General features: G+C 43.6%; 1 protein-coding gene across 1 annotated transcript in view; it reads left to right on the forward strand.

Moving 5' to 3' along the window:
* The first annotated feature begins 21,348 nt into the window (after positions 1 to 21,348).
* The window catches only part of DSCAM (DS cell adhesion molecule), a 740,578-nt gene continuing 737,968 nt past the window's right edge, over positions 21,349 to 23,958 (forward strand). Inside the window, exons 1-2 of the mRNA XM_069471934.1 lie at positions 21,349 to 21,681; positions 22,872 to 23,202. Coding sequence (XP_069328035.1) covers positions 21,349 to 21,681; positions 22,872 to 23,202 — 664 coding nt within the window. The remainder of the gene's footprint in view (positions 21,682 to 22,871; positions 23,203 to 23,958) is intronic.

Consider the following 23,958-nt stretch of genomic DNA (forward strand, 5'->3'; position numbering starts at 1 on the left):
CGTCACATTAAGGGCTAGAATTCCAACCTATGAATCTTGAGGGGACACAAACATTTATGGCAATGCAATCAGTGAGTCTGGATGACGCAGTCCATGGAATTCAGCTGCTCAGGGCACAGAGAGGGCAGGGAAGGTACAGGGCCAAAGGGAGACCAGCCAGCACACAGGATGGCTGGGCTATAGAAGTCAAGTCTACAACCTTATATTTTTAATGTTATAAGTAAAAATTAGTTAAATCTGCATTTTATATTTCTATACCTATAAACAAATCATGAGTTATTGCTAGGAAACATTTGATCTCACGTGAAGACTATTGCTGTAGCTTGGATGTGTGTCCCTTCAAACCTCACGTGGGAGTTCAATCCCCAGTGTTGGAGCTGGGCTTGTTGGGTCATGGGGGCAGATCCCTCAGGAATGGCTTGGTGCCAAACTCATGGTATGAGTGAGTTCTTGCGGTCAGTTTCCATGAGGGCTGGTTGTTAAAAGGAGCCTGGCCCCGACCTCCCCTCTCTCTCTCTCTCCTGCTTCCTCTCTCGCCATGTGATCTCTGTACATCCCGGCTCTGCCTCACCTGCTGTCATGAGTGGAAGCTCCCTGAAGCCCTCAGCAGAAGCAGATGCTGGCCCCAGGCTTCTTGTGCAGCCTGCAGAGCCGTGAGCCAAATACACCTCTTTCTTCGTAAGTTACCCAGCTTCAGGTATTCTGTCATAAGCAACACAAATGGACTAAGACAAGTATAATGGCTTCAGGGTGACAATAACATATTATATAATAAGCAGAGCCTCCATGTTCACTGAGAAATTTTGGTAAATGTAGTCTGTAACATTCTATCTGCCTCTTGCTTATGTATTTTTAAAACAGCTCTATGGAGATATAATTCACATGCCACATAATTCACTCATTTAAAGTGTACAATGAATGGTTTTCAGTATATTCACAGAGTTGTATAATCGTCATCAAAATCTAATTGTAGAACATCTTTGACATCTTAAAAAGGAACCCTTTACCTATCCCTTTCTCCCTTACCCTACCTCCCCAGCCCTAGGCAACCACTCAACTACTTTCTGTTTTCATAAATTTGCCTATTCTGAGAATTTCATATAGATGGAATCACACAATATGGGGTCCTTTGTGACTGGCTTCTTTCACTTAGCTTCAGTGTTTTCAAGGTTCATCCACAGTGTAGTAAGTTATCTATTCTTTCCTATTGCTCAATAATATTTCATTATATGTGTGTACACAAATTATTTATCTATTCATCAGTTGATGGACATTTGAGTTGTTTCCATTTTTTTGGCTGTTATGCTGCTAAAATATTTATGTACATGTTTTTTTGTGGACACAAGTTTTTATTTCCCACGGAAGGTATCTAGGAGTGGACTTGCTGGGCCATACAGTAACTCTATGTTTAACTTTACGAGGAACTGCTGAGCTGTTTTCCAAAATGTACCATTTTACATTTCCAGTATCAGTGAGTGAGCGTTTTCATTTCTCCACATACTGAAAAAGATTGATCATCATCTGTATTTTTGACATTTAACGAAGTGGTATCTCATTGTGGTTTTGATTTATATTTTCCTGAAGACTAACGATGTTGAGTTTGAGTGTCTTTTCATGTGTTATTGGACATTTGCATATCTTCTTTGGAAAAATGTCTAATTGTATCCTTTGATAATTTTTAATTGAGTCATTTATTTTTTAATCTTTGAGTTATAAGAATTCTTTATATGTTTTGGATACAAGTCCCTCATCAGATATATGATTTGGAAATATTTTCTCCCATCCTGTGGGTTGTATTTTCACTTTCTTGATGGTATCATCTGCAGCACAAAAAGCTTTTAATTTTGATGAAGCCTGATGTATACTTTTTTGGTCATTTGTACTTTTCGAGGCATATCAAAGAAGACTTTGTCTAATGCATGGTCACAAAGAGTCACTCCTATGCTTTCTTCTAAGAGTTCTGTAGTTTTAACTCTTATATTTAGATCTATAATCTATTTTGAGTTAGTATAGTGTATGGTGTGAGGAAGAGGTCCGCTTTTATTATTTTACATGTGGATATCAAGTTGTTTGGCATCAAAAAGATTAGTCTCTCCCCCTTGAATTATCATAGGACCTTTGTTGAAATCAACTAACCATAAAGTTAAAAGTTTATTTATGGACTCTCAATTATGTTCCATTAATTTCTATGTCTGTCCTGATATCAATACTACACTGTCTTGATTACTGTACCTTTGCTGTAAGTTTTGGGATTGGAATTGTGAGTCCTCCAATTTTGTTTTTCCTTTTCATCATTGTTTTGACTATTCTGTTCCCTTGCATTTCCATATGAATTTTAGGATCAGCTTATCAATTTGTGCAAAAAAAGCCATCTAATATTTTGAGAGGGATTGCACTGAATCTCTAAATCAATTTGGGGAATATAGCCATCATAATTATATTGTCTTCTGATCAATGTATATGGGGTGTTTTCCCATTTATTTAGGTCTTCTGTATTTTTTTCATGTTTTATAGTTTTTAGAGTACATGTTTAGTATTTCTTTTTGATGCTACATTTCTAAGAATGTTATTCTTTTTAATGCTATTATAAATGAAGTTATTTTCTAAATTTAATTTTAAGGTTGTTCATTGAAACTGTATAAAAATACAATTGAGATTTGTGTATTGATCATGTATCCTGCAAACTTGCTAAAATTATGTATTAGTTCTAATAGTTTTTTAGTGGATTTCTCAGAGTTTTTTATCTACAAGACCATGCCATTTATGAATAGAGAGACTTTTATTCTTCCCTTACAATCCGAATGCCTTTTATTTCATTTCTTGCCCAATTACGTGTATAGAACTTACACTATAATATTGGTTAGAGGTGGTGAGAGCAGACATCCTTGCTGTGTTCTTGATCTCAGGTAGGAAAACATTCAATCTTTCACTATTAAGTATATTGTTAGCTGTGGGTTTTTTGTAGATGCTGTTTATTATATTGAGAATGTTCCATTTTATTTCTAGTTTACTGAGTGCTTTTATCATAAAAAGGTATTGATATGTCAAATGCTTTATCTGAATCTACTGAGATAATCTTATGCATTTTATCCTTTACTCTATCTATTTAATTCAATATTTTTACTTGTTATAGACCTATTCAGATTCTCTACTTCTTTTTGAGTCAGTTTTAGGAGTCTGTGTTTTTCTAGGAATTTGTCCATTGCATCTAAATTAAATAAGTTATTACCTTACAATTGTTTATAGTGTTCCCTTATAATCCATTTTAGTAGATCAATGGTAATTTCCCCTAATTGTTTTCTATTAATAATTTTAGAAATTTGAATCTTCTTTTTTTGAGTCAATCTTAAATAAAGTTTTGTCAATTTTGTTGATCTTTTCAAAGAAATAACTTTTGATTTTATTGATTTTCCATTTTATTAATTTTATTAATTCAGCTCTAATCTTTATTATTTTCTTCCATCTGGTTGCTTTGGGTTTAATTTGCTTTTTCTTCTTCCCCAGTGTCTTAACATGGAAATTTAGGCCATTAATTTTATATCTTTCTTATTTTTTAATGTAGGCATTTGCAGTTATACAATTCCCCCTAAGCACTGCTTAGTTTGCATCACATATATGTTGGTGCTGTGTCTTCCTTTTTTAATCTTAGAATATTTTCTGATATTTCTTTTTAGTTCTTCTTTGACCTATTGGTTATTTAGGAGCATGTTGTTTAATTTCCAAATGTTTTGAATTTCCCAAATTTTACTCTGTTATTGATTTCTAGTCTATTATCTCATTGTGGTCATTGAACATACTTTGTATTACTTCAATCCTTTTAAATTTATTTAGACTTTTTTAAATAGTCCTATATAAGGTCTATATGGAGAATGTTCCCTGTGTGCTTGAAAATAATGTATATTCTGCTTTTATTGGTTGGAGTGCTCTATAGACATGTTAGGCCTTGTTGGCTTATGGTATTGTTAAAGTACTCTGTACATTTGTTGACCTTCTGACTAGCTATTATATCCATTATTGAAAGTGAGATAATCACTATTATTTTTGCATTGTCTACTTCCTTCTTTAATTCTATCAATTTCTGCATAACTTATTTTTAGGGCTCTATTGTTAAGTATATATATGTTTATGATTGTTACATATTCTTGAATATTTTGTTTTATCATTATAAAATTTCCTTTTTAATCTCTATAATTATTTTGTTTTAAAGTTTATAACATTTGATATTTATATAACTACTCCAGGTCTCTTATTACCATATATCTTTTTCCATCCTCTTACTTTCAATCTGTTTATATACTTATTTATTTATTTATTTATTTTTTTTAATTTGTTTATTTTTTATTTCAGCTTATCATGGGGGTACAAAAGTTCAGGTTATATATATTGCCCATGTCCCACCCATCCCCCCGAGTCAGAGCTTCAAGCATGTCCATTCCCCAGACAGTGCGCATTGCACTCATCAAGTAGGTATACCCCCATCCCCTCCCCCCACCCCCCACCTCAGTCCAAAACCCAATTGGTGTTATTCCCAAATGTGCACTTAGGTGATGATCAGGGAAACCAATTATTTTTCCATTCTTGAGATACTTCACATAATAGAATGAGTTCCAATCTCTCCAGGAGAACAAAAGAGATTCTATATCACCATTATTTCTTGTAGGTGAGTAATATTCCATGGTATATATATGCCACATTTTACTAATCCACTCATGAATTGATGGCCATGTGGGTTGTTTCCACATCTTTGCAATTGTGAATTGTTTATATTTTTAAATTTAAAGTGTGTCTTCTGTAGATACCATATAGTTGGATCTTGTTTTTGTTTTGTCTAGTCTGAAAATCTTTGCTTTTTGTTTGATTATTTAATCCATTTACATTTAATGTTATATTGATATGGTTGAATTTGTCTATTGTTTTGCTTTTTGTTTTCTATACATCACATGTGGTTTTTGTTCGTCTATTTTTTGTTTACTGCTTTATTTTGCATTAAGTGAATATTTTCTAATGTAGTATTTTAATTTCTTCAGTGATTTTTTTTTACCCTATATTTTTCAGGGTGTTTTTTTCTAGTGGTTCCTCTAGGATTTGCAATATACATCCTAACTTACCAGTTTCTACTTTAGATTTATGCTAACTTAACTCAAGTGAAATATAAAAACATTGTTCCTATATAACTCCATTCCTCCCTTCTCTTTTAAAATATAATTATAAAGTTTGTTGTATTAACCTTCTTATTTAACATTTCTGATCGTTTTTATTTCTTCCTGTGGATTTTAGTTACCAACTATGCCATTTTCTTCCTTTAATACATTTTTGTTCTCACCTGCCTCCTTTGTGCTCTTATTGCCAAATATATTACAATTTTATAGGTTACAGGTCCAATAATATAATTACATACATATTATTTTATAAAATGGCCTTTTAAATCAATTAAGAGAAAAAAGGAGAAGAAATATAAAATTTACTATCTTTTACAATTTACCATGTAATTACGTTTATTGACACTTTTTGTTTCTTTGTACGGATTTGAATTACTATCTGCTATCAATTATTATATTTAGTCAGAAAAATTTCCTTTCATATTTTTAATAAGGCAGGTCTATTAGCAATAGACTCCCTTACTTTTTCTTTCTGGGAATATCTTTATTTTCTTTTCACATTAGAAAGACTGTCTTGTTGTTTATAAGATTCTCAGTTGCAAGGGTCTTTTGTTGTTGTTGTTTTTCTCTTTCTCTTTTAGCATTCTGAATGCCAGCCACTGCTTTGCTCTCCAATGATTCCGATGAAAAGTCAGCTGTTAATTTTACTGGAGCTTCCTTGTATGTGATCAGTTGTTTGTCTTTTGCTGCTTTCAAGACTTTTCTTTGCCTTTGCCTTTGGCATGCAACATTTTATCTATAATGTGTCTGGGTTTGGATCTCTTACATTTATCTGACTTGGAATTTACTGAGCTTTTTAGACATACAGAATACATATTTTTGTTAAATTTGAGCAGTTTTTCGCCATTATTTCTTTGAATTTTTTTGTGCTCTTTCTGTTCTTCTGATATGTTTATTGAACTTTGTTTGTTGGTGTGTTTAATGATTCCCCACACTTATTGAGACTGTTAATTTTTGTTATTCTTTCTTCTCTCTGTCCATCTGATTTCATAATCTTTGTTGACCTATTTTCAAGTTCACTGATTCTTTCTGCCATTAGCTCGTTTCAATTGCTGAACTCCTCTAGTGAATTTTTCATTTTGGCAAGTATACTTTTCAAATCCAAAATTTTCACTTGGTTTGTTTTTATAATTTCTATCTTTGTTGATATTCTCCATTTGATGAAACATTATAACATACTCTCCTTTAGTTTATAAATCATGATTCCTTTAGCTCTTTGAACATATTTATAAGAGCAGCTTTGATGACTTCATTTACTAAGTCCAAAATTTGGGTCTCTCAAAGGCACTGACTATTGTCTGGTTTTTAAATTTTTCGTATGTATTCACTATTTTCTGTTTCTTTTCCTTTCCTTTTCTTTTTTTTTTTCACTGAAACATGGGCATTTTAGATAATATATTGTAGCAACTCTGGATACTAACCTCCCTCCCTTGAGGCTTGCTGGTATTATTTGCTTTTTTATCCTGTTAGTGACTTGGCTGGGCTAGCTGAGTTGAGGTCTATTTTCTCCGCAGTGTGCTGATTTGATGTTGCCCCTCACAAGGTACAGTCTTGGGCATACACAAAGTCCCCCTGGCCACTCCCCCACCCCCAAGCATGGCAGTGGTTTTAACCAGGCTTTCTCTGACCATCTCTTTCTTTGATCTTCTTGCTAAGCTTCAGGCTGTTCTCCCTCTTGGTATCACACCCAACTATCAGCCTCCACTAATTGCTAGCTGATTGTTTTATCGTTTTTTTGACAATGCCCCAGGGCATAAATTACTCCACAGTCTGATCCACAGTCTGACTTTAGTCAGGCCCGTTTTCAGGGGTAGTATTTGAAGCTAGTCTTTGAGGCTTGTTCTGACTTCAGGATGACATTTTCTTACTGTCTCTCTCCATGGTTCTCTATATTAAACTTCTAGCTTGTCTCCCATTTATTTCACTTGTTGATATTATGAAGCTATTAATATAAACCTTCTCTTAATTGTTCACCACCAAAATCTCCATATTTTTGGACAATGTCCTTTGGCTTGAAGCCCTCTTAGGTACAGCTACAGAGCTCTGTTTTTATAGCCTGTTTGCCTGGGAAGAGTTTCTGTAATACTGGTCTTGAGCTGACAGTAGGAATAGAGGCCTCCTCCACTTGGAGGGACACCCTGATCTATGAGTGGGGTGTTGAGGAGGGTGGTAGCTCTGATATTCCTAACTCGCTTCTCCTGGTATAGAATCTTCATCCATCAGGTGAGCTGGGAACCCCTGACATCTTGGACATGCTTATTTGGAATTGAACTTCTGCAGCACAGAGCTGGGGTAAGGAGTGGATGAGAAGTTCTGGTTGCTTCCTTGCCCTGGGGAGAAACTGTAGCTTTTGAGTGGGAACTGAGGAAGTGGTAGCCTCACGTTCTTAGCTGTAACTTCCTGGGGGAATCTACGTGTCAGTATCTTCATGCCTCTTTTTCTGGACTGACCAGTATCCCAGGATCATCTCTTGCTGCCGTACGGCTAAGAGCCCAGCAGGGAAGGAAGCTGGGGATTCTCAATGTTTGTTACCGCAACAAATCTTTAGTCTCCTGTTTTCAGTTTGGATTCTGTTTTCAGCTGTGCCTGACACTGTTCAGTCCAGAGACTGTTTACCCCTCACTAGACTTAGACCTCCACTCTCTTCAGGTGACAGAGGGGCGGTTCCCTCCTGTCCCTCTTGCTGGTTCTGGTACATCCCTTAGTTTTATGATCTTGCCCCATGTTGGCTCCCAGATGTCACATACAGCCTCCCACAGCCTGAGCTGCGGGCACCTCATACCCTGCTCTTGCTTGCTGTGCTCGGGTGCGTGGGCTCTGAGCCACTCCCGGTCACTGCGGCAGCCCTCCTGACACACGGCCTCGGCACAAGGCTTTTCCTCCAGTAATGCTTTCTTCTTCCACCCCCTCACACAGCCCAATTCTTTACCACCTGTTGTGAGTTGAAATATGTCTTCCCAAAAGATGTTTGAAGCCCTAAACCCCACTACCAGCCAATTTGACCTTATTTGGAAATAGAGTCATTGCTGATGATCACGTTAAGAAGAGGTCATCGGAGTGGTTCCTAATCCAGTATGATTGGTGTCCTTATACAAACGGGGAATCTGGACACAGGCAGGTGCACAGGGAGAGCACCGTGTGAACATGAAGGCAGAGACCTGGGTGATGCAGCAGGAGCCAAGGGACGCCGAAGGTGGCCAGCAAGCCACCCGCAGGCAGGGAGAGGCTGGGCATGGGTCCCCTTCTCAGAGCCCTCTGAAGTAACCAACCCTGCCGATGCCTTGATCTCAGACTTCCGGCCCCCAGAACTGTGAGACAACGAATTGTGTTGTTGAAGCCCCCCAGTCTGTGGCGCTTGGTTATGGCCACCCCAGGGCACTGCTCCACCCTCTCCTCCTCCTTGGTGATCACTCACCCTTGATCAAGGACCTCTTTGTGTTGTGTCCCTGCATCTTACACTTTGTATCCAAGCACTTTCTGCAGTATAATTATTTAATTGCAGTTTATTTATACAGTTATTTAATCATTTAACTACTTGTGCAATTATTTGTCCTCATTGGCCTTCCTGTCACCCCTCTGTGCATGCGGGGACTGGGGACCGTGTCTGTTTTATTTACTAACATACCCTACGTGCCTAGCACAAGCCCCAGCCACAGTGACCTCAGTTAGTACTCATTGAAAGACTGGATTTGCTGTGATTTCTTCCTTCTGTCTCCCCTTGAGGGGTTGCACTGGCTTTGGACTTATAAGGCAGTCTGGGACCTTGGCCCTTCTACAGGATAAGAAGTTGCCCTGGACAACCCTGCCCCAAGCTGCACCTAGTGCAAGTTGGCCACAGACTGCCTGGGCTGCCATCAGGGGGTGAGGGAAGTGAGCTCCACGTACTGTACTGACAGCGGAGGCCCCCGCCTGGGCATTGGGCTCACCTGGGGGACTTATCAAAGGCTGAAGCCTTGGCTTCTCACCAGATCAATATCCCCAGGGGCTTCTCATGGGAGAATGAATAACTTTGATTACATTCACGTAGATCTTAAGTAGAATACTAACTTATTGGTCATCTGTGTTCCTGGCTTATAGAAGATTTAAAAACAGAAGTGAATTTGGGAGAGGGTACCAGGAACCGGTCCCAAACAACAAACTGTAGAGTTCCCCGAATTCAACAGGATCACTAACTATAAAGACAAACAGGCCTCTGACCCACACTATGTTGTTCCCAATGGTGGCCTTAAGCTGACAGGAAAAATTCTATCATGCTCTGTATGCATTTTTTAAGAAGGTTGAATATAGTAAGTCACCAACATCACCAGATGGAGTTTTTCTGATGTACCAGGCTCAGGTCTGAGCAGAGATGATGCTTTATTTAAACCTCACAAGAATCTTGCAGATAATGTTCTATTGATATTCCCATTTTTCAGATGAGAAACCGGGGCAAAGGGAGAATAAGTGAGTTGCTCAAGGTCACGTTACTAGTAATTGGAGGGACAAACTCTAACCCTCATCTGCCCAACTCTAAAGTTGACAATATTAATCTTTATTTGAAGAAGTTTCTTTTTTTCCCATAAAAGGGAAATTTGTTGCAAAAATTCATTTATGAAGAAGATGTCATTACCGATCATTGCCATGTTAATGAACCATGGATGTATTTACTTAAAAATTACCCATAGGGATGGATTGGACAATGGTTAACAAATGTGAAATTTTCCATAGATATTTAATTTTTATTCAGACCACTTTGGTAGATGAAGAGAAAAATACAAGGGATGCTGTCATGTTTTGCTCCTTCACACTTTCTGAATGGAAGCAGATGCATTACAAGATGGTATTTGCTGGGTTTTCCCAGTCTGAGTAACAGTGATTGGCAGAAACATGCTCTTTCACCACCTCTTCCCTTTTCTGGCCTGTCTTGGGGCTGTTTTGGTAAATGACTGGCTTGGGACAGGATGTTCTTTGTGGTCTGGGCTTGGACCTGGTGTTGACTTACTTTCCTGCCTAGTGAGTTCAGACCAGGTTGCTGTTTTAAGCTGATTCTCGTAAAAGTCTGTCAATAAGAAAAGGGAGAGCTTGCAGCATTGGGAGATTTAATTCCTCTCCTGGTAGCAAGAAGGTCATTCTGAATATCTGTTTACAGGTAAATCAGCAGTTCTGTGCTTTCTCTGCAGGTTCTAAGCTCTCTCCTCTGAGACAGGTTGGAGTGGTTTCTTCTAGGAAGTCCAAATGAAGAAAAGAGAAACGGAGTGAAAGAGTGTTTTTATATTCACTCTCACTTCCTCCTCTAGTGGTTGGTTATGAAAAGCCCCAACCTAGCAGATGGCTGGATGCAGGCTCTTTGTTGAAGATGCTATTATTAACTGGTGAAGTGCACGTGTGCTCCACGGCGGTGTCTCAGGAGGACAGCTCTCCGGCCAGGCCAGATGATGTCCTGATATTCTATTAGCTGCCATGAAAGTAGCTTGGCATGAGGGGGAGCACATTTTAAAAGCAGCCACTTTCACTCTGAAGGGCAAATATAAGTGCTAAATCTGCATTTATCTTTCACTAATTGGAAGATTTCTAAGTCTTAAAGGTTACTTCCTTGACATTTAACTGACCAAGACCCCAGTTTTGGTGCCTAGGGAAGCTTTGAATTCATACTAGACCGGTTAAGAAACAGAAATGAAACTTCCAGGGTAGAAATGGATGGGCAATCCCCAGACCATTCATTGGTGCTTTTTGGCTTATTGAGCCAAATATACTGAAAACAACCTTTAGTATCCACAGTTACCCGAGCTCAGCTCTCAACTGGGATTGCAACTAGGGCTTCCCAGCTTCAGAAGGGACCTCGGAAGCCTAAACAAGCTAGAACGTGAGGGACAGGAAAGAGTGAGGTGGTACCAGTATTTATATAACAATTAAAAATTCAGAGAATTTTTGGTTTGTACTTACTTTTTATTACTTTATGCTTATAAATGGCATCCAATACATATTGATTAATTTAGATTGTCATGGGGCTAAAGTACCCAAGCATTGTAATACTTAAAATATATGCAACATAACCTAGAGCCTTAATCACGACACTGCAAACAGGTGGAAGGAATGAGTTTCCTTCTTGCTGGTTAATACAGGGAGAGTGGAGAGATGTGTGTTAATTTTAAGGAAACGCTCATCTTGTATAATATACACATCTATTGGGTATTTTTCTTTCGAGTCAACTCTGGTATAAAGAACAAAGGCTCAAATATCTCATGAAAAATTCACTGGCTCTAGGTTCATGAAGAGTATCTGGCATAGTCCAATAAAATTGTCCACAGTAATGGAAATGATCTATATCTGCACTGGCCATGTGTGGCTACCTTGCACTTGAACTGTGGTGAGTGCAACTACGAAGCTAAATTCTTTATTTTGTCTTAATTAATTCACCTTGAAATTGAAATAGACAAGGCTAGAAGCTGACACGTTGAGCACGGTAGAACTGTATTTAATGACCTCTTAAAGCTCATTGGTATCTTTTTTATGCTGATAACTGTTAATTGAAAAAAATACTTACACATAGCAAAATCAAGTAAAATTAGTAAAAACACCTCTATTTGATAAAGAAAACGACTTCCTGAAATTATGTATTCCTCCTACGTCCTACTGCAGTCTCTCTTTTGAGATGCAACTGTGGATAATGGCTCCATTTATATCTCTACAAGAGTCATCTGCATGTGTAAACATATGTGTACACATTTCTTTAGGTAAGTGGGAACATAGGGTACCCACTATTGTCTCTTCCTTACTTCTTTCACTTCAGCACATCTGGAGATACTGTCACCTGAGCCTTGAGCCTGCCTCGTCATTGACACAGTTGCATAGTATTCCATGATCTGGGTGCACCCGTGTTTATCTAATTGGTGCCCTAATGGTAGACACTTTGGTTGTTCGTGTCCAGTTGCTGCAGTAAGCATCACTGAGCGGGCCATTCATCCCTTCCCATTGTTGCATGTATGTGAGTGCCTCGTGTTTCCTATGGTACTAAATTGCATGGGAAGAGACATCACAAAGGCAATACCAGAGCACAAATTATTTAGGATTTAATAAGTTCTCTTCCTTGAGTTGCTCTCAGAAACAAACAAGAGTGCGTATAATTTCCAGACAAGGAGCTTGATGTTGACTATAAGCACCACGGGAGAAACATCTGTCATCTACTTTGTGCACTGTTGTATCTTGTTCACAGTCCCGTTCCATAGCCGGGGCTCACTGGATCTTTGCTCAATGAATGAGTGAGTGTCCCCGTTGTGGATCATATTCTGAAGACTTCCACCTGCTCTGGAAAGGATCTCATAAAAACTGAATGGGTTACATTTGTCTTGGATAGCAAAGACTATTAATAGCTCTGACAATCAAATATTATTTAATTTCTAATTGCTTCATATCCATCCTTGGAATAACGTCCATTACTATTTCTAGAGAAATATTAATGAAAAAGTTAAAATACCTTACAAATATTAAGAGTTGCTCTTCAATTCTTCTCTTAAAATGTGTTGAAATCACACAGAAATTGGTATGAAGATGCCACTGGCTATGCTATGGACTGAGAGCTCTGCTCCTGGCTGCTCCCAGCGGGCCTTCTTCAGCTGAGGGAACGCTGCCCTCGGCCACCGTCATGCATGCAATGCTTCTCAAGGCCATGGACAGAAACCATGGGCAAGACATCAGGTGGAGGTGGGATCTGGCCTCTCCTTCCTCTATTTCCAGCCTCTCCAACCACAGATCTCCACGGACGCTCTGCTCCTTCTTCCATAACCACTCCACATCCCTCCCATTCCCGTGAAACATTCCCTCCACAAGGGCTTGCTCCAGTCAAGCCCAGGAAATATTAATAGGCCCTTTTCCTCCTGTCCTTTGCTCTGCACCCACCTGTTATCTCTATGGGGTTTGGGCTTCTGTGGCTCAGCCCTCTGCAGGACAGTGGGGACGAGAACCTGACATTGTGATGGTTAATTTCACATGTCAACTTGACTGGGCCATGGGATGTCCAGAGAGCTGGTTACATGTCCTTTCTGGGCGTGTCTGTGAGGGTGCTTTGGGAAGAGACTACTGTTTGAATTGGTGGGCTGGGTAAAGCAGATGGGCCTCCCCGGTGTCTGTGGAATCCTCTAATCTGTTGAGGGCCTGAGTAGAACAAAAAGAAGGAGCAAGGTTGAATTTGTTCTCTTCCTGACTGCTTGAGCTGGGACATCAGACTTCTGCCCTCAGAGCCCCTGGTTCTCAGGCCTTCAGACTCAGACCAGGGTCTACACCAGGGGCTCTCCAGCTCTCAGTTCTTTGCACTACTCCACCAGCTTTCCCAGACCTCCAACGTGCAGATGGCGAGCCGTGGGATTTCTCAGCCTCCAATCAGGTGCTCCAATACCTTATGATAAATCTCTTCTCTCTCTCTCTCTCTCTCTCTCAGAGATCTCTCTCTCTCTGTCTCTCTCTATATATGTATGTGTATATATATATATATATCTCCTATTGGTGGTCTCACAAATATATTCCCTAATAGGGTATATTTATCCTATTGATTCTGTTTCTCTGGAGAACCTTGACTAATATAGGCATGTTCCTTTGTTTAGAGATTTTAATAATGAGAAAAGGTAACAGTGGGATCTGTCCAACACATTTGCACCATTGGGATGCTGCAGAGTGAGACCTAAGTCCCACAGTCCGTGCGAGGACTCTCAGGAGGGTGTGGGTGGCAAGAAGGAGAAGTAACAAACAGTGTGGGGAGGACAGGCCTGCGGACCCACAAGTGGGGAGGAAAGTGGATTCACACCTAGATTTCCCCTAGGCCAGACCAGAAAGGTCAGAAGTGGAGGAGACGAGAAATACTGACATTTACTTCTAGCATGAGCATGAAGAACCTGTTCCCTGTACTGTGGTATACAAACCTTCTCTGGTTTCATAATTTACTTGATTTTACTTATTCATTGACTCCTAACTTGATTTTAGATATTTTTATGAAGAAAATAAAAAGATTCAAACAACCCCCAAAATATAATAGACAAACAAAACCCCGATATCCCACGACGTAGACAACTACCATTACCATTTTCATTCTAACAGTTGTATGTTACATAAGTGAGGTCATGTTATAAATGTTGTTTTTCCTAAATTATCCCCCCACTGTTTTAGGTTTTTTTCACCTTTCTTTCTTCCCCTCTCTCTACCTCAGCCCAAGCAGGTAACAGATGTTTACATTTGATGTGTAGCATTTTTTCATCAGATGTTTACATTTGATGTGGAGCATTTTTTCCCTTTATGAGATCACACACACATACACACATGTGCAGATACAGGTTTTTGTTTGTTTGCTTTACAACAGTGAGATATTTCATATACTCTTCTGTATCTTGCTTTTCTCAATTAATTAAATATAGTGAGAATATATTTACATAATTGAATTTTTTTATGACTAAAATGTTCTGATGATTTCATGTTCCAAAATTTATTCAACAACCATCAGGGATGAGCACTCAGATTTCCTCCCTCCTTCCTTCCTTCCCTCCCTCTTCCTTCCTTCCTTCCCTCCCTCTCTCTCTCTCATCTCAGCAAACAGCAGCAGATAGCATTGTACATATGCTTTAAATTCTGGTTATGTTTTTAACCTCAATAGGATAGATGCCTAAGAAAGACTACTAAATTGAAGGGTAAGTGGTTTTTTGTTTGTTTGTTTGTAAATAGGTGTTGCCAGAATGCATTAAAAATGGAGCTACAACAGCATCAAATTGCCACCAGCAACATCTACAAGTGTCCTTTCCCCCAACCCACCAGCAGAATTTCTACTTCTTTTAATTCCTTTCCATCTATCTGGTGGGTGAGAAGAAATATCCCATTGTTATTTAAATTTATATTTCCCTGCCTATTGATGTGGTTCTGCTATTTTTCAAGTTTATTGGTTGTTTTGTTCTCCTCTCCTCTGAATGCTCATAGTGGAATCTTGTCTTTTGTTATCAACTGGTAGATGTTCCACCTTTTATTGATATTTGGCCTTTGTCTATGTGCATGTGGTGGGTGTGCCCCTCAATCCACCCACCATTTGTCTTCGGACTTTGTGTTCATATATTTTGCCATTCAAAAGTATTTGCAGTTGACTGTCTTTTATTTCATAGCTTCTGGGTTTCTATCATATTTAAAAATGTATCCCTTGTCCCTGGGTGATACATACATTCTCCAGAATATTCCTCTATCTGAATTGCTTGGTCTTACTTTTTTATTATTTAAATATTTTTCTTGTTCAGTTTTTAAATTAAGCATTTTAAGTGTGCCTGAAATGAGGCAAGGATCCAGTTTTATCTTATCCCTAATTTGTCTGACTTCTCTCAAGCCACTCAAATGTGGTTCAAGTAAATTAAAAGGAAAAATCTCCGTGTAGTTTTGTTCTTTTTTTTTCTTTTTTTCTGCACTGACTTTTTTCCCCTGTCTTTTCCCTGTTCCTGATCTGTCTCTGACATCTTACCCTTTTCTTCTGCTCTTGCCTCAAGGCATGAAACCTCACTAAGGACAACTGCAAGGACAGCAGCAGCACGCAGCAGCAGCAATAGTAGTAAATATTTACAGGCGCTGGGCCTTTGGCCCTCTGCATGCCAGGCACTGTTCTAGGCGCCTGGAAGGTTGTAACTCAGTTGATCTTCACGGCCTGTGGCATAGGCAGGGTTAATAGCCCAGGCTTTGGAGGCCAGAGGCTAAATAATCCACACAAGTCACTTCGCCCAGTGGTCCTGCCAGGGTCTGACCCCAGCCCAGGTCTTAACCACTGGGTGCCAGACCCACGTCACCTGCTGCGGGTGCACATGGCACGGCGCTGGCCCCTCCCCTTCCCCCATCTGGTGTTGGGGACCCTTGTTCTTCCCTGTTCATACTCCCCCTAGTGATGATGGAGCCCCCTCAGCGACCCCTCAGGCATCTCATCAAAGCCCCCTTCCGTGGTGTCTGTTGAGTTACCCATGAAGTCACAGAGTTCTGCTGTTGTTGGTGCCACGGAGGCCACGCAATGACCTCTGTGCTGCTTCCCCAATCTGCTGTCCTCAGGGCCACACTGGGTCTCGTCCCCAAATTCTGAAAGCTCCCGCTAAAACCTGGAATCCTTCCCCACCCTGGGAGCTGGGAGGCCCCGTAATGGGGACCGGGGACAGCTGCCTCACGCTCCGCCCATCTCCAGAATTCGGTATGAACTCTACTCTGTCAAGAAGGGGCAGTTTGCAACCCTCTCGTCTTTAGACAGGAGTTGGGGGCTGGTGGAAGCGGATGCCGGAGGCGGCTCCTCTCTTCCCAGCCTCCTCCCTGCGTGGAGTCCCAGTGGGCCGCGATCAGCTCTCTCCACACAGGCTGTTTCCCTTTGAAGTATTCTCTGCTTCTAAAGTGTATTTGATACAAACCCTGCCTTGACCTTTTCTTATAATTCAAATCCCTAGACTCAGTACCTGTCTTCATTTAAAAATACCTTGTTAGAGTGCCTACGAGCCAGCCACCTGCCCGGTGCAGAGTAAGGAAATATTTATTTTGATGAACTGTTTATGCAAGTTGATGTGATATCTAAGAAGTTGTTTTCTAATCCCCCCTCTGTCTGGGTATCTTCTTTCACTATCCCAGTTCTATGTCTCCTGGGGTGTGACGTGGGGGAGCTGTCACTAAGGGTTCCTGTGTCTTGCCTCATTTGAAGTTTCTCTTGCAAATCCAATCTTTCTTCATCATTCAGCAGATACTCATTGACCACTCACACCACGGTGAACATTGTCCCAGGTGAGAGGAACGCAGCAGTGAACGGAAAGACAAAACCCAGCTTTCGTGCAGGTGGATACGCCAATAAATAAATACATATATTTATGAATCAACATTTGGAAGACAAAGCTCAGAAGACAAGCACTGATGGGGTAGAAAATGCTACAGGTGTGGGTTGTCAGGGAAAGGCCCTCTGAAGAGAAGGCGTTGGTGCTGGAGTGGTGGCAGTGGGGGGCAGGCCACGGGGGTGTCTGAGGGGAGAGTGTGGGAATGTGCTGGGCATGTTGGAGCAAAACCCAGGAAGCCAGTGACAGATGTGTGAGCTGGAACGTGGGGGGAGGTCTCGCCCTGTGTGAGTTCGGAGGGCAATGAAGAGTTTGACCAGAGATTCCCGTGATTCGATTGGGGTGTGTGTGTGTGTGTGTGTGTGTGTGTGTGTGTGCATTGCAGGATCGTGCTGCTGTTGTATAGAGATTAGACTGTGGGGTGTGAGGGTAGGAGCTGGAAGGAACATAAAAGCCCCCGAGAGGTGATGGTGTCCCTGTGCTTGGTCAGTCTCCTCTGTCCACACAAGCGTCCACTGTGGAACTTCAGAAGTCATGATAGCATCCTTCCCGCCCCTCCCCACGTCTGTCTCTTCCCCACTTAGAGGGGGATCTGTCCTTACAGGACCCATGACTATCGGGCTTGGGTTCAGGGCCAGCTCTGCCCCTAACTGCCTGGTGATGTATACAGTGGGGGTTTCTGGATCTCTCTGAGCCAAAGCTTCCTCGTATGAAGAATGGGGAGGATGGTAACAGTACTTAATGATAACTGACTTTGGTGAGCATGTCCAGCACTTGGCATAGACCTAGACATACAGATGCTGAATACGTGCTGGTGGCAAGTCACAATACCATTCTACTGAGAATGATGCAACTGTCATCACTATAAAAGTATTTCCAAGTCCTGATCATTTCACTCTTTAAGTATCTCCCAATATCATGCCACACAAGAGTTTTCATCCCAGAGTGCGCGCGCGCGCGCGCGCGCGCACACACACACACACACACACACACTAGCTAGCTGAATTAGATGTGTCAGTTCCCAGCTATAGAGCTTATCTCATTAAATTATTGTCCCTGTTACTTGAATCCCCCAGTAAATTGTGAAATTAGTACGGACTGCATTTTGGCCACCTGTTGTTGTTGTTGTTTACACATAGTGAAGTGTGTAAGGTGTGCAAGACTTAAGTGTGCAGCTTCATGAATGTGCACGTCCCCATGTAACCCCCACCCAGACCCAGATGGAGAACATTGCAAGCAGCCCAGAGGCTCCCTATACCCCTCCCAGTCCATCCTACACTAACTTTCAGCTCCCCAGAACTATTACAGCAACCTGTGGGTAACAGACACACACCACATATTTGTGGGAGGACTCCCTCAGTTCACTGGAGGAAGAAACAGGCTGGTTGCTGCTGACATTCTCGGTCATCCCTGCCCTTTGCAGTTCTGGGACCAGAGGTGCGATAGTGCCTGGTTTCAATGTAATCTAAACACCTGACAGCCAGAGTGAGGCTTTGTCGAGTAATATATATTAGTATATATTTACGTTTCTGTAGGTCTGGTTGCAGACAGCAATGGTGCCAGGTAGCTGTGTTCTGTGTAGCCCTGATCAGGGACATCTCCCATGATCCACGAATCATCTCAACAATCTTCCAAGGTGGAAACAGCAGGTGTTATGATTCCATCTTCCAGGAAAAGAAACTGAGACTCCAGGATAAAGTCTGAATTCCTTCTTTGGGCCTGTGGGGGCAGCGTGATGGCCCCAAGTGTGCCCTGGAGAAAGGCCCCGGTGTCCTTGTCCGAGTCTGCCTTCCTTCCTCTCAGGAAGCCTTTCCCTGCCTCTTGCCTTTTGATTTCAGGCATCTTGGGTTCCATTGGGGTTTGATTATGTTCCCCTTTCCCCAAAAGATATGTTGAAATCCTAACCCACAGTACTTCAGAACGTGGCCTTATTTGGAAGTAGGGTCATTGCAGGTATAATCAGTTAGACTGGGTCACAGTGGAGAAGGATGAGTCACTAATCCAATGTGACTGCTGTCCTTATGAGAAGAGGAGAGGAGACGCAGAGACACACACGCAGGGAGAGGCTATGTGAGGACACGGCAGAGGTTGGGGTGATGCCGCCACAAGCCATGGAGTGCCCAAGATCGCCAGCACTCACCAGAGTCTAGGAAGAGATAAGAAAGAATTGTCCCCTACAAGTTCCAGAAGGAGTAGAGCCCAGCCAGCACCTGGAGTTTGGACTTTTAGCCTTCAGAATTGTAAGACAATAAACTTCTGTTTTAAGTCACTCCGTTTGTGGACCTTTGTCTCAGCAGCCCTAGGAAATTAATACAGGTCCCATGTGGGCAGCTACGTATTGTCTTGATCGGAATTCACTATGCAGGTCAGCAGGAGTGAGCCTTCCCACTGTGGCCACCCTTCTGCCTGACCCCCTCACTCATCCCTGACGACGGTCTACCCCAACCCCTTCCTTTAGCGTGTGGCTCAAATGCCATTGCTTCAGACGCTCTTGTCAGTTGTCCAACAGAAAGTGGAAGACAAACAGACACCATAATGGGATGTAGCTCCCCAAGTGCACACTGTTTCTATTTAGCAACAGTTCAGTGAGCATAAAGGTAGCCTCTTTGACTTCGTCTCTCTTCAGCTATGAAAGGTGACCCAGAGCCGTAGAAAGGCAGGGTGGGGAAAGACAATGCCACATGGAATTGATCCAGGTCAAAGGGTGCTCTTCCAGAGGCGAGGCATCACACCGATCAGGAATACCAAAGGAGGAATCATGTTAAACCTAACCTCTTATATAAAGTTGGCTTTTCTGGATGTTTACACTCTCAGGGCTAGAATGCCTCCCTTCCTTGATTTGGGTTTGCATGTTGACATCACAACTGAGCTCGAGGACTCAATGAACTTGTCATTTCCCCCAAAAGGCTGCTGTGAGAGGGAATATGAAGTACAGTTCTCTGCTTCTCTTCTAAGTTTCACAGGGCTTTACGTGTACTTGTGTGTGTGCATTTTAGGGCAGGCTCTTTTTCTACCTGCATTACAAATCACCATTCCAGTGCACAGATATGTACCGAATGCATACAGGTGCCGGGCCTTGAGGATACCTTGCGGAACAGGAGAGAGTCTGGTCTCATGGAGCTCACAGTTTAGTGGGATATAAGTGGGTTTTTTACCGAAGTATGTTAAATAAATACATATGAAAAGAAAATTTGGTGTGCGTGTTAGGCCCATTCAAGATCCTTAACCCATTCAGCCTGTGGCAGACGCATGCGATAGACAACCACAAAGGGTTGGCCTCGTGGGGTGGCACCAATGCAATGGCATGGGGTCCCTCCCTGTCCCACACTCTGAAGGGCCTGAACTTGGGGTTGAATGCTCTGTGGTCTCCATCTTGAAATTGTTAATAATATTGTTCTTGAAATCATGTTTTCTAAGTCTGATGGGAGAATGGAACACGCAGGGGGGACTGGAGCTGGGGCAGTGCATCTTCCTGCCATCTGCCACCACCGGAGGGGTTCTCGGCTGCCCAACCCCACACCGCGTGTTCCCTGGGTCTTGCCCAGACTCTGCCCCTGCAATTGTCGCTGCTCTCCAATAGGTGGCAACAGGAGGTCTGTGTTGCGCGCCTTGGCGGTGCCCTTGCCAACAGGGTCTGGGCATGCGTGCAGGACACACTGAGTGGGATCTCTGGGTGAGGCCAGACAGCGACTGTCCCCGCGTCGGACAGGCAGTGCCAGGGCCCATTCCACATGGGACTGGAGCCTCTCGCCCACCTCCCATCCAGGTACCGAGAGCTTCTAAACCTGGAGGCCGCAATCCTGCGAGGTCCCCGCTCCACAGCACACTGGGCCGTAGTCGTGGAAGAGGGACACAGTGGAGTAGTTCCCCCACCCCCACCCTCAACCTCGGCTGGGCCCAGCAAAGGGCGGGAAGCTACCCGCAGGTGTAGGTGACTCATGCTGCCCTGAGTCACCTGGCAGGGCCCTGGCACCTGTGAGGGGCTGCTCTCACCGCGAACATTCCCATGCCCAAGGGAGCTGAGCGCTAGGTAGCAAAGAAAAGACACCACGCCAGGTTGTGAGAGCCTGCGGAAGAAAGGAGGAAGCTTTCTATTTTAGTACTTTTAATGGTGATTTTTTTTTTTTTTTATCATTTTGCAGTGGATCCTGCAAATCATGTAGCCAGCCCTGCCCCCAAACTCAGTAATAACTACAGTGACCATGTGCCAGCACCAGGCCCTCAGATCTTCACAACCGTGCGTGTCGGAACTCTGATAATTTCTGTTCTGCACAGGAGAAAAACGAGGCTCAAGTCACACACACGAGCCCCACGTCTGGTAAGTGGAGCGCTGGGATGGGACCCAGGCTGTGTCTGACCCCGTGCTTGAGCGCAGAAGGGTCAAGGCTGGCTGGAGCCTGCAGATGGCTGGTGTGCAGTTAGGAATTTGCGAGCTGAATGGCGTGCAGCTAGGAATTTGTGGGCTGAATGAGCGGGCCAGCCGGCTAGACGCAGCGTGGAACCGGGCCCCGCCTGCCTTCCTGGATGCACGCAGGCAGGCCCGGGAGCCAGCACCCGGTGTCTGGGAAGCGGGAAGACGCTCTGGTTCCAGAGCGTGGTACAGGGCTGGGCCGGCCAGCCTGAGTGGGCGGCAGCACGTGATCACCTGCAGATGCAGAGCGACGGCGAGGACAGCATCACCGGCTCAGCTGACCCTGCCCAGTACACAGGGCCTGGCCATCTTGTGCCCAAGCCTGGTAAAGCACCATTTTGTCCCTGCCTCGCCATTGCTTTGCCTGTGCTGTTTTGTAAGCTGCCTGAGGTGTGCCTGGTTCCCCTTCTGTGTGTGCAGGGGCACCGGAGGCTAGGCAGGAGAGACTCGGTGCTCAGGAAGCCCACCCAATTTTCCAAGAAACCTCTCCCCCCACCCCCACCCCCCACCAGAGAAAGCTTTTCCTCAGTCCTTACTTGCCCTGCCTCTGATATTCTATCTTGCATCCTAAACTGAGTGCATTCTAACGCTGGCGGTCATGATTTTGCAAAGTGATGGATGGAATATGGATGTATGCCCTTTAAAGAGCTTTCGTTTGAATATTATTGTGACTTCAAGAACCACACAGAACATTCAGGAAACGTTATCATGCCGGGTTTGGACAGCAATGTGAAAGGAGTTATATGTCTGGGAGTACTCAGATTATCAACAATTTTAATCAGCTTTTTTATGCATCATTCAGAGAGCAAAATTAGAACTGCTTGTGTTTGTATTCCACAATGTATTCGAGATAATTAAAAATTAGCCCGTGAAATCATAGAGATCTGTACAGCAGCAGCCAGGATTTGGAGGCAGTGTTTCCCTCTAGGCAAATGAACTGGACTTTTCTGAGAGTAAATATGGAATCCGAATCCAGCTGCACATTTTATTAAAACTACGAACATTTCACGGTCACCCCTGTATAGCAGGCAACCTTCTGCAACAGTCGCCCTGGCCATATCTTACTAGCAACCGGCAAGAAAAGACCGGAAAATAATCGGCTGTTGAAATGATTATTTAAGCCTCTAAGAAATTCATCCTGATGACTGTGCGTGACTGTGCGGTGGCTGCGCGCTGCCCGGTCCTGCCTCAGTTCGCCCGCACTTCCCTGCTGCTGCTTTAAGACTGCAGAGCGCCCCAGCGGCCAGAGGCAGGGGAGGGGTCCCCGCTCGCCTCCGCGCCGCTCGCTGGCTCGCGGGGCTCACAGGCAGGGAAGGGCAGCCCAGGCATCCATGTGATCGAGGCCCGAGCCCAGGAAAGATGCGCCTGCCCGCCCGCCTGCTGCCTGGATGCGGAGGGTGAGGCTGGCGCACGGGAGGCCGCCGGCTGCGCGTTCTGGGCGCCGGGCGCCCGGGATGAGCTCACGCCCGCGTCCGCGGCTGTCTGCACCCGCCGACCTGCCGGGGGCCCCCTGAGCTGACGGCGCACCTGGGCTGCGGCGGCGGCGGTGGGCGCGGCGCCCGGGAGCAGGTGTGCGGGAGCGCAGCGCGCGGCGAGCGCAGCCCTCGCCCCGGAGCCCGGCCGCGCCGCGTGCCCGGGCGGCTCGGCAGCGGCGGCGGCGCCGGCGGCGCGTCCTCGGCGGGCGGCGGGCGGGCGGCGGCCCCCGGGCAGGTGCCGAGCGGCGAGCGGAGCCGGGCCGGGCGGAGCGCGGGGGGCGAGGCCGGCGCGTCGCTCGCTCGCGGGAGGCCGGGGAGCGGCAGGGGCATGTGGATACTGGCTCTCTCCTTGTTCCAGAGCTTCGCGAATGGTGAGCCTTTCGGTTTGTGATGAATTTCATTTCTTATAATTCACGGCGGGGGGGGGGGGAGGGAGGGTTGGGGGGACTGGATGCATGGGGAAAGTCTTCTCCCATTGCCCCCCATCCGTGTTCAAATTTTCGTGCTTTCATCTATTTTTTCAATATTATTTTTATTTCTTTGGGGAGGAGAGGTGGCAACGAAGAGAGGCTGGGGGAGAAATTGCTCTGTAATCATTTGAAGGAGCTTACCTAGCCAAGTGACGGCTCAGAGCCTAACTCCAGTACTAGATAGCTGCCTCATTCAGAATAAACCAGGTTTGGTGACAGGAGGAGAGACAGGAAGATCGCCACTTTGCCTATTGCAACCTGAAAAGGGATATGACATGCCAAGTGCAGGCAGGTGCTGGGGTCGATGAAGAACATTTGCCTTCAGATTTAAAGATTTTTGAGCTTTCCAAACATGTGCTTTAATTCTACTACAATTTATCTCCAGCAGTAATGAAGGCTTTAAGAAACATCTATCCTTTTATGCGCTCCCCCCCCCCTTTGGTACTACATATTCCTCACGGTCGTTTATGTAAAAATATGCACTGATAAGCATTACATCATCTGAAATGTTGACAAATTAAAAAAAAAAACAAACACCTGTATAGTTGTAAAAATGAAATCAGTGAATATTGTAAACAGCATTCCTCTCCTCATGCCCAGCCAATATTACAATTTGAAATGCCTTCTTCCTGGGTATTTAGGAAGCTATTGCTCTTG

This window comes from Eulemur rufifrons, chromosome 7 (genome assembly GCF_041146395.1).
Source record: "Eulemur rufifrons isolate Redbay chromosome 7, OSU_ERuf_1, whole genome shotgun sequence".
Taxonomy (NCBI): domain Eukaryota; kingdom Metazoa; phylum Chordata; class Mammalia; order Primates; family Lemuridae; genus Eulemur; species Eulemur rufifrons.